At 43.9% G+C, this 17031-nt stretch overlaps 1 protein-coding gene across 1 annotated transcript in view; it reads right to left on the bottom strand.

Moving 5' to 3' along the window:
* Window positions 1-568: 568 nt before the first annotated feature.
* Window positions 569-17031, bottom strand: part of LOC124012585 (F-BAR and double SH3 domains protein 2-like) — a 56044-nt gene continuing 39581 nt past the window's right edge. The window contains exons 11-20 of the mRNA XM_046326363.1: window positions 11433-11549; window positions 9549-9650; window positions 8960-9112; window positions 5600-5731; window positions 5286-5369; window positions 4835-5039; window positions 4192-4439; window positions 3324-3528; window positions 2869-2939; window positions 569-2701 (exon numbers count right to left, since the gene is read on the bottom strand). Coding sequence (XP_046182319.1) covers window positions 2615-2701; window positions 2869-2939; window positions 3324-3528; window positions 4192-4439; window positions 4835-5039; window positions 5286-5369; window positions 5600-5731; window positions 8960-9112; window positions 9549-9650; window positions 11433-11549 — 1404 coding nt within the window. The 3' untranslated portion in view covers window positions 569-2614. The remainder of the gene's footprint in view (window positions 2702-2868; window positions 2940-3323; window positions 3529-4191; window positions 4440-4834; window positions 5040-5285; window positions 5370-5599; window positions 5732-8959; window positions 9113-9548; window positions 9651-11432; window positions 11550-17031) is intronic.

Raw genomic sequence — 17031 nt, 5'->3', positions numbered from 1 at the left:
TACTTTAGCCCCCTTTCCTTCCAGTTCTCTGCTGCCAATGACTGGAACGAATTGCAAAAATCACAAAAGCTGGAGACTCATATCTCCCTCACTAACTTTAAGCATCAGCTGTCAGAGCAGTATTGCACCTGTACATATAGCCCACCCAACTACCTCATCACCATGTTATTTTTGTTGTTGTTGCTCCTTTGCACCCCAGTATTCTACTTGCGCATTCATCTTCTGCACATCTATCACTCTCGTGTTAAATTGCAAAATGTTAATTATTTCGCCACTATGGCCTATTTGCCTTACCTCCCTAATCTTACTACATTTGCACACACTGTTTATAGCCTTTTCTATTGTGTTATTGACTGTACGTTTGTTTATTCCATGTGTAACTCTGTTTGTGTCGCACTGCTTTGCTTCATCTTGGCCAGGTCGCAGTTGTAAAAGAGAACTTGTTCTCAACTGACCTACCTGGTTAAATAAAGGTGAAATAAATAAAATATATTTTTAAAATATGCTCATGGTAGGCCTACTGGCCTAGTTTAAATCCTTTGTGAAATGTTGAATAAAAGAGAACAAATACATTTCAGCTAATTTTATTCACACCATTTTATTTTTTATATATTCAATGAAATATTTTGGCTTCTCTACTGTTGCTGTAGACTACATCAGAGTAGCGTAGCGTTCTCCAAACTTGGTCCTGAGGACCCCAAGGGGTGCACGTTTTGTTTTTTGCACTATTACTCCGAAGCTTATTCAGATAATGGGCTGGCTCATCACCAAGTTATGATTATTTGAATCAGTTGTGTAGTGTTAGAGCAAAAAACGAAACGTGCACACCTTGGGATCCCCAGGACTGAGTTTGGGAAACGCTCGTAGCGGGTCACTTGTTTCTACTGTATCTGAAAATAAATCGGAAACAGAACTAAATAACCTTTACAATTGTGGGAAAGTGTGTATTTCACAACATGCAATCGTTCAATAAAACAGGGTAAATGTCAACTTCAAAAATAAGTTTTACATTCAGATCTTAAGGAGATCAAAGAAAACAGTAAACATGGCTGACAGATACTCATTTCTCTGATCAACAACTAACATTTATCAATAAGTTTCCATATGTTTTTATCCTCATAAATTTGCTGCACAGATATCTCCCAAGCTCTCTGTAAACTAATATTACATACATTATATGAAAAAGCATACCTCCAACACAAGACACTACAATGGCTATTTAAGACTAAATAAGTCAAATGCCTTTTAAAAACCCAAGTAGAACAATACTGATAATATAGTTGGAGCAAAAACAATTAAAGGAGAAACAATGCAGCATTTACAAGAGACCAACCAGCAATACTGAAAAGGGCATTAACAAAAGAACAACAAAAAAGTGCTTCAGTATTTTAGTCAGTTCACATTTCCTGTAGGTAGCTAGGAACTAAGGTGATTCTCCTCCCTGAACATGAAGGCAAGTCCGACCCAGGGTCACATCACAGTACCAATGACGCTCCCCATGACAGCAAATCACCTTGCGATGCATTCCGTCCTGAACTATGACCCATCTGCATTCCTGAATTAAGAATTATTCTCACCAGCGACCATTATTATTGGCTAGTTTAAGCCTGGATTAGTATTGATGACAACATAGCTTTGTTTTTTCAACATAAAACAGCACAAAGATAGTGTACATTTACTCATAGATACACTACAGATTACCCCTGGCTGTTTTGAAATGTCCCACCTTTTAATACAAAGAAATTGTACAAAGACATTTGTTATAGAATAGGAATAATCAACAGTTTCAGGGGCAGTTTTGTTCTGGTTTCACATAGTGTGATCCAGATTTAGCTCTCAATGGGGCAATTTCTATCTATATCAGTTACATCCCTCCAAAATTGCCACTTTTCCCTTGTTTATGAAATGTTAAGAACACTCATTTTGAAGACGTTGGTATTTCAGGTACGGAAAAGGTACCAGCCTCTGCCGTGAATTTCCATGAAATGTGTTGACAACAAAAACACAACCCACCAAGAACCAAACAGATCTGACTTGGACTTTAGCTGTTTAAAACTGTGACAGATGTACAATCCTCCCACGGAATTAGCATAACTTTGATGCATAGTAATCAAATGGTGAGATCTTGCTTGAAAATACCCCCCCATAGCTCAATGCCCAGTTATGAAGGTGAGTGAGATAGAGAAATAGAGGTAGAGAGAGAGAAAACATTGTGAGAGATACAGCACAAATACAGGAGGGAGAAAATGAGAGACAGACCAAAAAAAACAATGGGTAATAGAAAAATAATAAAGAACGAGAGGATAGAAAGAGGGATGTAGGCTTGAAAACAGTGTCAGAAAGGCAAAATAGTTTGGGTTCTCCGCACCACACACCATTTCAGCCCTACTGGCTTTGGACTGAGACGAGCCAAGTCTCAGGCCTCATCTCATGGAGCCTCTCCAGTGGGGAGTGGGGATACCCCTTGGCTGGATAGGCTGGTTTAGGGGCTCTGGAGCCTGTTGTCCCTCCCTGGAAGAGGGGGGGGTCAGTCAGTCGGGGCACCTGGATCCATCAGGTCCGTTCTGACCTGGTGTGGTTGTGGGCAGCAGCCACCGCCACCAGGGCGGCGCCATTACACCAGAGTGATCTCCACCTCCTCCCTTCTCTTCACCTGGCCGCGAGGCTGCTGCGGCTTGGGGGGTGGTGGAGCAGCGCGGACCTGTCCACAACATAGAACTAGTTATTCATTTGAGCTCCAAGTGGAGCCTCAACAAAATACAACAAGTGTGTCTTATCAAACAGGACAAGGGTCAGTATCCATACAGTATTTATGATGGTTTTCATTAGTTGACAAAAGTGTGTGTGTGTGTTAATGTGGTAACTTACAGGTCGAATGGTGCCTCCCGCACCACGATCTGCTGGGTACCTGGGGGGCTGGGTGGAGCTCTGGGAAGGACCTGAGGGTGAGGAGGGCAGACAGAATCATCAGCATCACGTCTTGGATTAGAAAGCACTACATGATCGTGACATTGTGCTCAAATAAACACAACCCAGATATATATCTCAGAATGAGGATTTTAAAAAATCCATGCTGATGTTTATTACTTGTCCATGTCTCTACTTTTATACATGGTCTATTTTGCATGCATTTAATATGATAAATAACATAGCCTGGTCCCAGATCTGGTTTTGCAGTCTTGCCAACTCCTACTTTTGTTGTCATGCCACAGACTATAATTCAGCACAAAACAGATTTGGGACCAGGCAATGAATTATGTTCAATGTGATAACAATTTGAATGCCAAATAATAAATATTCAGCCTTTGAGGAGTGGTTCTTACTCTGTAAGGGGCTTTTGAGTGGTGCAGGCGGTGGCCTATGGTGACCGTTGATGTAGGAGGGTGGGCGAGGTATGGGGGAGGCACTGGCACTAGAGGGGCTGGACTGGGGTGAGGGCAGAGTGGGGGTCTGGAGGGGGCTGCTGTGGAACGGGCCCAGCTGAAAGGGGCTCCGTGGGGAGCACTCAGAAAGAGGAGAGGGTGACACCTGAAAGACAACGTTCACCACAGACTTAAATAAAACAGGTATATACTGATTACTATTATTTGGATGAGGATGTGTGTCGTCTAAAGGCCGGTTTCCCGCACCAAGATTAAGCCTGGTCCTGGATTTAAAATATCATTCTCAACAGAAAATCTCAATGGAAATAAAGTTTAAAACAGGTTTAAGTGTCCATTCACGTGGCCCCCCGGGTGGCCAGGCTCTGTCGCAGCTGGCTGCGACCGGGAGGTCCGTGGGGCGACACACAATTGGGCTAGCGTCGTCCGGGTTAGGGAGGGTTTGTCCGGTAGGGATATCCTTGTGTCATCGCGCACTAGCGACTCCTGTGGCGGGCCGGGCGCAGTGCACGCTAACCAGGTTGCCAGGTGCACTATGCTTCCTCCAACACATTGGTGTGACTGGGTTGAATGCGCGCTGTGTTAAGAAGCAGTGCGGCTTGGTTGGGTTGTGTTGTGTTTCGGAGGACGCATGGCTTTCGACCGTAGTTTCTCCCGAGCCCGTACGGGAGTTGTAGCGATGAGACAAGATAGTAACTGGATAGTAATTGGATACCAAGAAATTGGGGAGAAAAGGGGGTAAAATAAAAAAAATAAAACACGTGTCCATTCACGTGTGTAAACAGTGCCACGGGTGGCTGCATGTGTGTACCGGCGTGCTGCTGCTGGCCTCTCCTAGGCTGTCGCCATTCTCGCCGTCTGCACTGGAGCCACCCTCCGCCAGCAGGTCCTCCACCAGCACGGCGGGGAAGACGCCAACGGCGCCGTTAAACTCGCCCTCCCAAAAGCCATCATCCTCGTGGGTTTCACGGCTCAGGACGCGGATGATGGCGCCCTCAGGGAACGAGAGCTCCTCGTCTGTCTGGCCCGCATAGTCATACAGGGCCTTGGCAAAGCACACTGAGGCAGAGAGAAGGGGGAGGGAGTGGGAGAGACAGGGGAGGGGGAAGAGTAAGAGCACAGAGGAAGAGATCAAAATGGAAAGAAAGGGAAAATAAAAAAATGGTCCCAACACATCTGAATGATCTCAATTACATGGTCTTACATATGAATACTTGTTAATTCTGTGTGGTGCGAATCGTAACTTATACTTAAGTCCAATTTCCTCTCATTTCGCTACACTCGCATTAACATCTGCTAACCATGTGTATGTGACAAATAAAATTTGATTTGACATGCATTGTGACATGTCAAATCATGCATTGACATCAATGTATGACTAAGTTCAGGATTCACTCCTGTGAGAATGTCGAGGCTGATCGGATTGTTTCACCCAAATTCACTGCATCTCTCACCACTGCTGGAGTCGCCGTTGACGCTGGGCGTGCCCGGTGTGGGCAGCTCTGATTCAAGCAGCTCGGGCTCGGTGGAGTTGCTGGAGGAGTGGGATCGGGCGTCCAGGGCGGCCAGAGCCTGGAGCATGCTCAGTAGGCTGTTAGACGAGGGCAGCTGCAGGTACTTCTCCGGGACGTAACCCACCTGGCTCGTCCGGTTCCTGGCCTAGAGGCAATGTTGGAACACACACACAGGGTTACCAGTCAGCGATAGTAGGGCACACCGCAGCAAAATGTTTTGCAATGGACAACAGAACTAAAACCTCCCCATTTCACTCCATTAAAAAATCAAATCCCTATTGAACATGACCCCTGGTGTGTAGGCATATGATGACTTTAGAGTACCACTTGCTTTATTCAAGTTTAAAGCGCAAACAGTGAAGTATTGCCACTTTTGGAAAGCACTCTGTACCTTGACCCAGTCCTCCATGTCCCCATCATCAATAACCTCCAGCACCTCCTGTTCCTCGATGGTCAGCTCGTCTGGCTGTGACGCCTGGGAGAGGAAGGAGATCATGTTTCATTACTGCCCCAGTGAATTCAGTGCATATATTGTATGTTGGAGCTGTATTTGTGAAGTCTGAATTTTTAAATTATAATGCATGCTGCAGTGCTCAAAGAACTTATATGGTACCATATTGCATCGCATCCAAGGTGATGGGTTGATTTCCAGCTCAAAGGTGAGAATAGGACTACTGTTGTAGAGCACTCTGTGTGCATGTATACCTTGTATGAGTAGAGCACTTTGCAGGTGAGGGGGTAGTTCCTGAGAGTACAGGAGGGGATAGAACTGCTGTCGTCCAACACCTCTCCACTATCCTCCAGCTCCTCATCCTCCCTCTCCAGGTCAGCTGTACCCTAAACAAACACACGGCAGGTTGGATGGGATCACTTTGAGCAAGGCAAGCCCCCGTATCGATACTTTTGATCACATAGCGAGACGTTATTTGGGATGCAAGGTGATTTGTAGATCACGGTGATTTGTAAAATCAGTAACACCGCACAATCTAACGGCAAAATCAGTAGCCTTGTTAAACCAGCCTGATCTCAAGCTCACATGCAGTCAGTCTGGTTTCATAAGGCTAGTCAATCTCAAACACACACAAACACAGCACAGGATAAACTAGCACCTTAAAAAGAAAAATCCACTCAAAACCACTAATCCCTTCAATTTACATTGTTAAATAACATTATGTGAGAACAAATGTTTCATTTTGGCCATATAATAGGGTTGGTAGCAACATGGAAAATTGTTGTGGAAATATGTTGCAGCTCAAATCGACTGCAAAATCCAATGCAATGCTCTCTCTATGGGCTTGCTGGCTAGCTACGTAGCTAAAACATAATACCAAAGACAATATCAGCATGTAAAGTAGCTAGTTAGCGGTTAAATTGCCTAAAACTGCACTATCAATTTAGGAGTCTAGAAGCTCATCATTTTCAACATGCAGATCGATAAGCCTCACAAAATGGAGTCTAACGTGCACAACGGCAGATAAACGCAGCAAAAAAAGAACCGTCCAATTTTCAGGACCCTGTCTTTAAAAGATAATTAGTAAAAATACAAATAACTTATCAGATCTTCATTGTAAAGGGTTTAAACACTGTTTCCCATGCTTGTTCAATGAACCATAAACAATCAATGAACATGCACCTGTGGACCGGTCGTTAAGACACTAACATCTTACAGACAGTAGGAAATTAAGGTCACAGTTATGAAAACTTAGGAAACTACAGAGGCCATTCTTCTGACTCTGAAAAACACCAAAAGTAAGATGCCCAGGGTCCTTGCTCATCTGTGTGAACATGCCTTAGGCATGCTGCAAGGAGACATGAGGACTGCCGATGTGGCCAGGGCAATAAATTGTAATGTCTGTACTGTGAGACACCTAAGACAGGGAGACAGGACGGAGAGCTGATCGTCCTCGCAGTGGCAGACCACGTGTAACAACACCTGCACAGGATCGGTACATCCGAACATCACACCTGCGGGATAGGAACATGATGGCAACAACAACTGCCCGAGTTACACCAGGAACGCACAATCCCTCCATCAGTGCTCAGACTGTCAGCAATAGGCTGAGAGAGGCTGGACTGAGGGCTTGTAGGCCTATTTTAACTTCTCTAGGGTAGGGGGCAGCATTGGGAATTTTGGATGAAAAGCATGCCCAAATTAAACTGCCTGCTACTCAGCCATAAAAGCTAGAATATGCATATAATTAGTAGATTTGGATAGAAAACACCCTGAAGTTTCTAAAACTGCTTGAATGATGTCTGTGAGTGTAACAGAACTCATATGGTAGGCGGAAATCTGAGGTTTGTAGTTTTTAAACTCATTCCCTATCGAATACACAGTGTCTATGGGGTCATATTGCACTTCCTAACCAGACAGGACTGGCAAAAAGTGCTCTTCACTGACGAGTCGCGGTTTTGTCTCACCCGGGGTGAAGGTCGGATTCGTGTTTATCGTCGAAGGAATGAGCGTTACACCGAGGCCTGTACTCAGGATCGATTTGGAGGTGGAGGGTTCGTCATGGTCTGGGGCAGTGTGTCACAGCATCATCGGACTGAGCTTGTTGTCATTGCAGGCAATCTCAACGCTGTGCCTTACAGGGAAGAAATCCTCCTCCCTCATGTGGTACCCTTCCTGCAGGCTCATCCTGACATGTCCCTACAGCGTCACAATGCCACCAGCCATACTGCTCATTCGGTGCGTGATTTCCTGCAAGACAGGAATGTCAGTGTTCTGCCATGGCCAGCAAAGAGCCCGGATCTCAATCCCATTGAGCACGTCTGTGACCTGTTGGATCGGAGAGCGAGGGCTAGGGCCATTCCCCCCAGAAATGTCCGGGAACTTGCAGGTGCCTTGGTGGAAGAGTGGGGTAACATCTCACAGCAAGAACTGGCAACTCTGGTGCAACCCATGAGGAGGAGATGCACTGCAGTACTTAATGCTGCTGGTGGCCACACCAGATACTGACTCTCTTGATTTTTGACCCCCCCTTTGTTCAGGGACACATTATTCCATTTCTGTTAGTCACATGTCTGTGGAACATGTTCAGTTTATGTCTCAGCTGAAAATAAACGCAGTTGACAGTGAGAGGACGTTTCTTTTTTTGCTGAGTTTACATTTGAGGAGATTGGAAACGTTGCCCATGTTACATTGATGGGCAGTGCGGTGCAATTCTTGGCGATTCTACAACAAGGAGCACTCTCCAAGGAGTGCATTTTGTCAACAAGAAGTACAACATTAAACATATTTTTGAGATGTGCGATAATTAACTTGCTATCTGTAATATCGTATAGTTTTGGAATCGTGACATTACGTACTAGAGGAAAATAGCCACGTTTCTCGACATATACACAAACTTTGAGAAGGGATTGCGTTATGATTAGTTAAGCAACGTGTACGCGATTGGTTGACAGTCTGCTGGGTGGGGCCTTACACATTCCTTCTTTCATTGGATTCCTATCTCCTTTCTATAATATCTCTGGCAAAGGCACCATGCAGTGCACCCTGGATTAATGAAGCAGACAAATAGGAAAAATGTTCTAGACTGTTAAATTACACATTTCGAGGTAGGAATATCTAAAAAATGCAGATCAATGGCTCATTCGAGAGAAGACATCCTCCTCGGAGTTATGACATTGGCAAGTATTGAAATCTGACATGTACGATAAGACTTTTTTGCGATGTAAATTGTCATATTCCTATTAACTTCCAGTGTATTGAGAGTGATTTTATCACAGTGCTATAACATACCGCCCAGATTTCTGCCTGCTTGAATGCCAAAAACTCAGATACACATGAAAACATGAAATGACCCAGGGAATCAATAGATCACTCAGAGATGCACAAAAACAAAATAACATTCAAATTGGGTGAACCTTTCCTTTAAAGTTGAGAAACAGTACTTTAAAAAAACACCCCAGCTTCCTTATCATGTGATTTACCTGAGCCCGGGAAGTTTCAGTAGGCAGGTACAGAAGACAAAATGGAAATTGTTGATGGGTTTACGTGTATGCACAAAGATGTGAAAAAAATGCATTTTTGTCTCATCTTTCAATGTGTGTTTTGTGACTCACGGAGAGTGAAGGGTCATGGGTGTTCAGGTTAGCCCACCGCTCGTTCTCCAGCTCCTCCATCACCTGGTTCATGGCGCTCTTCAGCCACGTCTCCACAGTGATGCCTGCCTCTCTCAGCAGGGCCAGGCGAGCCTCCGCCTTCAGCTTCACCGTCTGGAGTTAGTGACAATCATATGATATGTTTTGTCATATTACAAATGTAATGTTTATTCCCTCCCAATTCCAGCAATGTTCCCACTGGGATTTTGCAACTCTAGTCATGACCAGTCAGCCATCATGTCATAATAGGCTTTCATAAGAAGCTCTATCAGAACTACTGTATGTTTGATGTAGTCTGCCGCATCAACCAGCAGGGGGAATCAGAGGCAAGAGAGGCTGAGGTGAGACAACCTACTGGCCCAATGATATACCAACCTCAGAAAGGGATCACACACACAAGCATGTAACTAGTTGGATCTGATCTCCGGTCTCTGGCTCGGGACACCTACATCTTAAATATTCCCTTTTGGCCAAATTTTAAGTCACAGGCAGGGTTACATTATCACGAGTGTGAGCCCTACTCACCATCGCCACACACACACAAGTTTACCTCAGCTCTCCGCAGGTTCTCCCTGGCCGCCTCCATTTTGAGTTCCAGTTCACTGCAGTTCTGCTCAGATGGCCCCTGCTGTGTCCTATAGTCCTCCAGGGCCTAGAAGGTCACAGATAACATGTAGTAAACAAACCAATCTCAATGACTGTCTGAAATGTAACCCTATATAGTACACTACTTTTGACCAGCGCCCTATGAGGGCTGTTGATGGAGCTCATAAGCTGGGCCTCTCTGAGCTGAATTTGTGAGTGTTCGTGTGTGTGTGTAAATGATGTATGTACAATGTAGGCACCTGACCTGAGCCATAAGTGAGACTAGGAATCTACCACCCCACTACCAGATTGTAGCCCCCCATAATGTTTTGTCCCCCCACTTAGGTTCTGAAAATCTCCATCACCATCTAATTAACTTGTAATTTTCGCAGATTAAGTGTTAGAGATAGTAACATATTTATTGTTTACAAATTAGCTATGAATAGATAGCACAACTTTGGATTTAGTCTCCATTTCAAAATCGAATGGTTTTGACCGTTTGGAATTTTAAGTGAGCTTCTTTTCTCCTCCCACTTTGGCCATGCAGTGTGCCTCGCAAAGTGATTGCTGTCCTCGTTATGAAATTATAAACTGAAGTAAAAATACTTTAAAGTACTACTTCAGTCTTTTTTTTGTATCTGTACTTAAACTTTAACATTTATATTTGTGGCAAACTTTACATCACCACCACTTTTACACCACAATAAAGACAATAATGTACTTTTTACTTCATACATTTTTAATGCTTAGCAAGACAGGAAAATTGTCCAATTCACAAATTTATCAAGAGAACATCCCTGGTCATCCCAACTGCCTCTGATCTGGCGGACTCACTAAACACACATCCTTTCATTTGTAAACGATGTCTGAGTGTCAGAGTGTGCCCCTGGCTGTCTGCAAATACAAAGAAAATAAACATTTTTGCCATCTGGTTTGCTTAATATAAGAAATTTGAAATGATTTACACCAACTTGATACTTAAATATATTTTAGCAATTACATTTACTTTTGATACTTAAATATATTTAAAAAAATACTTTTAATCAAGTAGTGTTTTACTGGGTGACTCACTTTTACTTACTCACTTAAATTTTCTATTAAGGCATCTTTACTTTTACTCAAGTGTAACAATTAGGTACTTTTTCCCACCATAGACCCTCTATAATCGAAAAAGTACAATATACACAGGATCTTTAAATCAAATATACAAAAAGTACAGCTGACGGTGAACCTGAACAAACGTAAATAAAATAAGCACTGTTAGGCATGTAGCCTACAGCCAGATGAGTTGTCTCCTTTAGCTTACTTTTATTTTGGTAAAGCACAACTAATAAAGACTAATACTAATAAAGACTAATATTGCTGTACCTCGCGCTGGTTAGAGTGCGAAGCTGAGCACAGTGCGCAGTTTGACTAGGCTACTGATATTCCCCAGTGTTGCTCGGCATGCAAAATACCTTGTAGAGATCAATGATTGTCAACGGTTACATGCTTTGTTCGACACTGAAGGAGAGGAAGCATTAGTTGGCACAAAATGAATCATTTTCGAAAGCAGTATAAGCAACAAAAATGGAATCAGCGATTTCTCATGTTTTAATGGATTTTCTGACCGATGCATGCTACATTTGGATCGGTTGGCAGTTGCGGACCGATGCATGCTACATTTGGATCGGTTGGCAGTTGCGGACCGATGCAGTCCTATCTTACATTAACCATTTTTTATTTGATTTTTTTTTAAATCAGGGAAAGATGCATATATCTGCTAGAATATAGACTATCCCCTCGCTAGAATTTAGACTATCCCCTTTCTCACCCTTCCCTACCCTTCATCTATCCCTTCCTCTCTCACCCGCTGGCTGTGGATGATGCTCTTGTGTTCTCGTGCCACTCGGGTCGCCCACTTCCGTGCCTCCTTATCCAGATTGTGCTCCTCCGCTGTGCCACTCTGCTTATGCAGCTGCCCCACCTAGTGACCAGGGGTGATGGATGGGGTAGAGAGAGAGAGTTTAATAGTCTGATAATATTCAGCTAAACATAATCTGTGTGTGTGTGTGTGTGTGTGTGTGGTGTGTATCGCAATAGGTCAACAATATACTGAACAAAAATATAAAACATAACATGTAAAGTGTTGATCCCATGTTTCATGAGCTGAAATAAAACATAGCAGAAATGTTCTATATGCACAAAAACCCTATTTCTCTAATATGTTGGGTACAAATGTGTTTACACAATGTGTCACACACAATGTGTCACACAACACAATGCCACATATGTCAACTTTGAGGGAGCGTGCAATTGGCAAGCTGACTGCAGGAATGTCCACCAGAGCTGTTGTCAGAGAATTTAATGTTAATTTCTCTAGCATAAACTGCCTCCAATGTCGTTTTAGAGTATTTGGCAGTACGTCCAACCGGCCTCACAACCGCAGACCACTTGTAACCACACCAGCCCAGGACATCCAGCATCTTCTGAGACCAGCCACTCAGTCAGCTGATGAAACTTTGCTTTGTCATGGGGGTTCTTCCATGGTCTGCATACTCAACATTGAGCATCACAGGGATGCTCTGGTTTGACATGTACGATATCGTGTTCCAGTTCCCGCCAATATCCAGAAACTCTGCAAAGCCATTGAAGAGGATTGGGACAACATTCCACAGGCCACAATCAACTCTATGCGAATGAGATGGGCCGGGCTGCATGAGGCAAGTGGTGGTCACACCAAATACTGACTGGTTCTGATCCACGCCCCTACCTTATTTTTAAGGTATCTGTGACCAACAGATGCCCATCTGTATTCCCAGATATGTGAAACCCATAGATTAGGGCCTAATTCAATTATTTCAATTGACTGATTTCCTTATATGAACTGTAACTCAGTACAATCTTTGAAATGGTTGCATTTATATTTTTGTTCAGTGTACTTTGGTACATATAAAACAGCCATATACACCTAATGATTTACGGTAAGATATTGGAACCAAGGGTGAATGTTGGCAAATATTACTAAATGAGATTTGAGAAATGTTGGCGTAGTAAAAAAGAAATAAAACTTGCCTCAATAGCGGGATTCAGACAGTCAAACAAATCACGTTTGTGTCGAAAGGAAAACAACCAAGGAAAAAAACACTTCCACTATGGATGACCTCACAAGAGACAAACAGCCAATCCATGCATCCCTTTGGGATGAGAGGCAATGTCTCGAAATCAGGGATGTTATCAGTATAACATTTGTTTGGGGGTTAGTCGATTCCAATAAAATAGGATTGGACGTCAGAAAAACATAAATTCCAGATTAATATGGAAACATCCTGTGCTTATTTCTCTCCACAACCTCTCTACAAGGCCTTAAGTCTCATTCTCGGCCCCACTGGACCAAACTGGATTCTGTGGTGTACTCAGTAATGGGTCACAACTTGCAGACTTGTTTACGTGCTGCTGTGCGTTTTGTTGCTAACCTTACTTTGCTACCTGACAACTTTACGGTATTTACTTTTGAATTACCGTTTATATTTTTAGTTTTTCCCCTCAATCAACTTGTTCACTCCGTACGCTTTATCTGGACATGGTTCGTCAGGACCTCCAACAGCCGAAGCTAAGTAGTAACATTAACCTGTTGATCCTACCCCCTACTTTTTCGAACATTCTGTTAAAAATCGCCCAACATTTCAGCGCCCTGCTACTCATGCCAGGAATATAGTATATGCATATGATTAGTATGTGTGGATAGAAAACACTCAGGCGTTTCTAAAACTGGTTAAATCACGGCTGTGACTATAACAGAACGTGCGTTTCATCGAAAAGCGCAGGAAAATCTGATCACTGAAAACTGGAAAATATATCAATGCGCCACTTGAATGTATTGTTGAATAGAAACCACATTACCTGGAGCCGAGGTTGCAATACCTACAGCTTCCACACGATGTCAACAGTCTTGTCATTTGCCTAGGATTTGTTTCTTGGTCAAACGGACAAGAGACAGCCCATTTCTTCCGGTCTCCGACCGGATATTTTGGTTGAGATTTATCCGGACATTATTTCAAGACGTACAGCTATAGAATATACATCGCCTCGTGATCAATTTGATCGATTATTAACGTTTAGTAATACCCAAAGTTGCATTACAAAAGTATTTCGAAGTTTGTGAAAGTTTCTCGTCGACTTTTTTAATTTTAAAAAATGACGTTGCGTTATAAAATGCAGTTTTTTTCCTTGATCACACAGTCTTCATAGATCGATATCTAGGCTATATATGGACGGATTTAATCGGAAAAAAAGACCCAATAGTGATGTTTATGGGACATCTAGGAGTGCCAACAGAGAAGATGGTCAAAGGTAATGAATGTTTTAGATTTTATTTCTGCATTTTGTGTAGCGCAGACTATGCTAATTATTTTGTTTACGTCCCCTGCGGGTCTTTAGGGGTGTTGCATGCTATCACATAATGATAGCTTTCGCCGAAAAGCATTTTAAAAATCTGACTTGTTGGCTGGATTCACAACGAGTGTAGCTTTAATTCAGTACCCTGCATGTGTGTTTTAATGAACGTTTGAGTTTTAACGAGTTTTATTAGCATTTAGCGTATCGCATTTGCATTTCCAGATGTCTAGATGGGATGCCTGCGTGTCGGGTGGAGGTAAGAGATTAACATGATGCCTTCTAATTGCAGTCGCTGTACTTATAATATACAGGAGAACGATCGCCTTATGGCGAGGATAGCTGTGCTGCATGCCCAGCTTCAGACGCAATCGTTAGGCAAGAGTAATTTCAGTGTAAGAAAGGATGAAACTGCGTCTGTGCCACCAGTAAGTACAGATAGTAACGTTAGTATAAATCCCCTCACACAGTCCCCGCAGCCGGACAACTTTCTCATGGCTTCTGGAGGGAAATGCTGTAGGAATGCTCAACCGGTGTCGCTCATTCAGCCGACAGAAACTCTCAACCAGTTTTCCCCATTAAGCAGCGAGTCGGAGTCAGAGGCCGAGCCTTCTCTGGCCTCTACTCCTCCCGTTATGGGGTTTGAGACGCCTAAGCCTCCCACCATTACCTCTGACAAATTGAAAACCCTAGTCATTGGCGACCCCATTACCCGCAGTATTAGACTTAAAATGACTCATCCAGCGATCATACACTGTTTATCAGGGGGCAGGGCTACCGACGTTAAGGCTAATCTAAAGCTAAAACTGCCGAGTGTAGAGAGTATAGGGATATTGTTATCCACGTCGGCAGGATGAAACAGTCAGAGGTCACCAAGCGCAACATAGCTTCAGCGTGTAAATCTGCTAGAAAGATGTGTTGGCATCGAGTATTTGTCTCTGGCCCCCTCCCAGTTAGGGGGAGTGATGAGCTCTACAGCAGAGTCTCACAACTCAATCACTGGTTGAAAACTGTTTTCTGTCCCTCCCAAAAGATAGAATTTGTTGATTATTGGCCCGCTTTCTGGGACTCACCCACAAACAGGACCAAGCCTGGCCTGCTGAGGAGTGACGGACTCCATCCTAGCTGGAGTGGCGCTCTTTTTATTTATTTTTTAATTCACCTTTATTTAACCAGGTAGGCTAGTTGAGATAAGTTCTCATTTGCAACTGTGACCTGGCCAAGATCAAGCATAGCAATTCGACACATACAACAACAGTTACACATTGAATAAACAAAATAGTCAATAATACAGTAGAACAAAATAAAACAAAAAGTCTATAAACAGTGAGTGCAAATGAGGTAAGATAAGGGAGTTAAGGCAATAAATAGGCCATGGTGGCAAAGTAATTACAATATAGCAATTAAACACGGGAATGGTAGATGTGCAGAAGATGAATGTGCAAGTAGAGATACTGGGGTGCAAAGGAGCAAGATAAATAAATAAATACAGTATGGGGATGAGGTAGTTAGATAGATGGGCTGTTTACAGATGGGCTATGTACAGGTGTAGTGATCTGTGAGCTGCTCTGACAGCTGGTGCTTAAAGCTAGTGAGAGAGATACGAGTCTCCAGCTTCAGAGATTTTTGCAGTTCGTTCCAGTCATTGGCAGCAGAGAACTGGAAGGAAAGACGACCAAAGGAGGAATTGGCTTTGGGGGTGACCAGTGAGATATACCTGCTGGAGCGCATTGTACGAGTGGGTGCTGCTATGATGATCAGTGAGCTGATATAAGATATGGGGCTTTACCTAGCAGAGACTTGTAGATAAAATAAACTTCAGTTAGTGCTAAATACGGCTGCTAGAATCCTGACAGGATCCAAAAGTTTTGATCATATTACTCCAGTGCTAACCTCTCTACACTGGCTTCCTGTCAAAGCAAGGGCTGATTTCAAGGTTTTACTGCTAACCTACAAAGCATTACATGGGCTTGCTCCTACCTATCTCTCTGATTTGGTCCTGCCGTACATACCTACACGTACGCTACGGTCACAAGACGCAGGCCTCCTAATTGTCCCTAGAATTGGTCCTTCTGTAGCTCAGTTGGTAGAGCATGGCGCTTGTAACGCCAGGGTAGTGGGTTCGATCCCCGGGACCACCCATACGTAGAATGTATGCACACATGACTGTAAGTCGCTTTGGATAAAAGCGTCTGCTAAATGGCATATATTATAATAATATTATATTATAATTTCTAAGCAAACAGCTGGAGGCAGGGCTTTCTCCTATAGAGCTCCATTTTTATGGAACGGTCTGCCTACCCATGTCAGAGACGCAAACTCGGTCTCAACCTTCAAGTCCTTACTGAAGACTCATCTCTTCAGTGGGTCATATGATTGAGTGTAGTCTGGCCCAGGAGTGGGAAGGTGAACGGAAAGGCTCTGGAGCAACGAACCCCCCCTTGCTGTCTCTGCCTGGCCGGTTCCCCTCTTTCCACTGGGATTCTCTGCCTCTAACCCTATTACAGGGGCTGAGTCACTGGCTTACTGGGGCTCTCTCATGCTGTCCCTGGAGGGGGTGCGTCACCTGAGTGGGTTGATTCACTGATGTGGTCATCCTGCCTGGGCTGGCGCCCCCCCCCCCCCCCCCTTGGGATGTGCCGTGGCGGAGATCTTTGTGGGCTATACTCAGCCTTGTCTCAGGATGGTAAGTTGGTGGTTGAAGATATCCCTCTAGTGGTGTGGGTGCTGTGCTTTGGCAAAGTGGGTGGGGTTATATCCTTCCTGTTTGGCCCTGTCCGGGGGGTATCCTCGGATGGGGCCACAGTGTCTCCTGACCCCTCCTGTCTCAGCATCCAGTATTTATGCTGCAGTAGTTTGTGTCGGGGGGCTAGGGTCAGTTTGTTATATCTGGAGTACTTCTCCTGTCCTATTCGGTGTCCTGTGTGAATCTAAGTGTGCGTTCTCTAATTCTCTCCTTCTCTCTTTCTTTCTCTCTCCCGGAGGACCTGAGCCCTAGGACCATGCCCCAGGACTACCTGACATGATGACTCCTTGCTGTCCTCAGTCCACCTGGCTGTGCTGCTGCTCCAGTT

This window comes from Oncorhynchus gorbuscha, linkage group LG02, assembly GCF_021184085.1.
Source record: "Oncorhynchus gorbuscha isolate QuinsamMale2020 ecotype Even-year linkage group LG02, OgorEven_v1.0, whole genome shotgun sequence".
Classification (NCBI taxonomy): domain Eukaryota; kingdom Metazoa; phylum Chordata; class Actinopteri; order Salmoniformes; family Salmonidae; genus Oncorhynchus; species Oncorhynchus gorbuscha.
The sequence above is the reverse complement of the archived record's forward strand: the minus strand, read 5'-3'. Positions and strand labels throughout refer to the sequence as shown.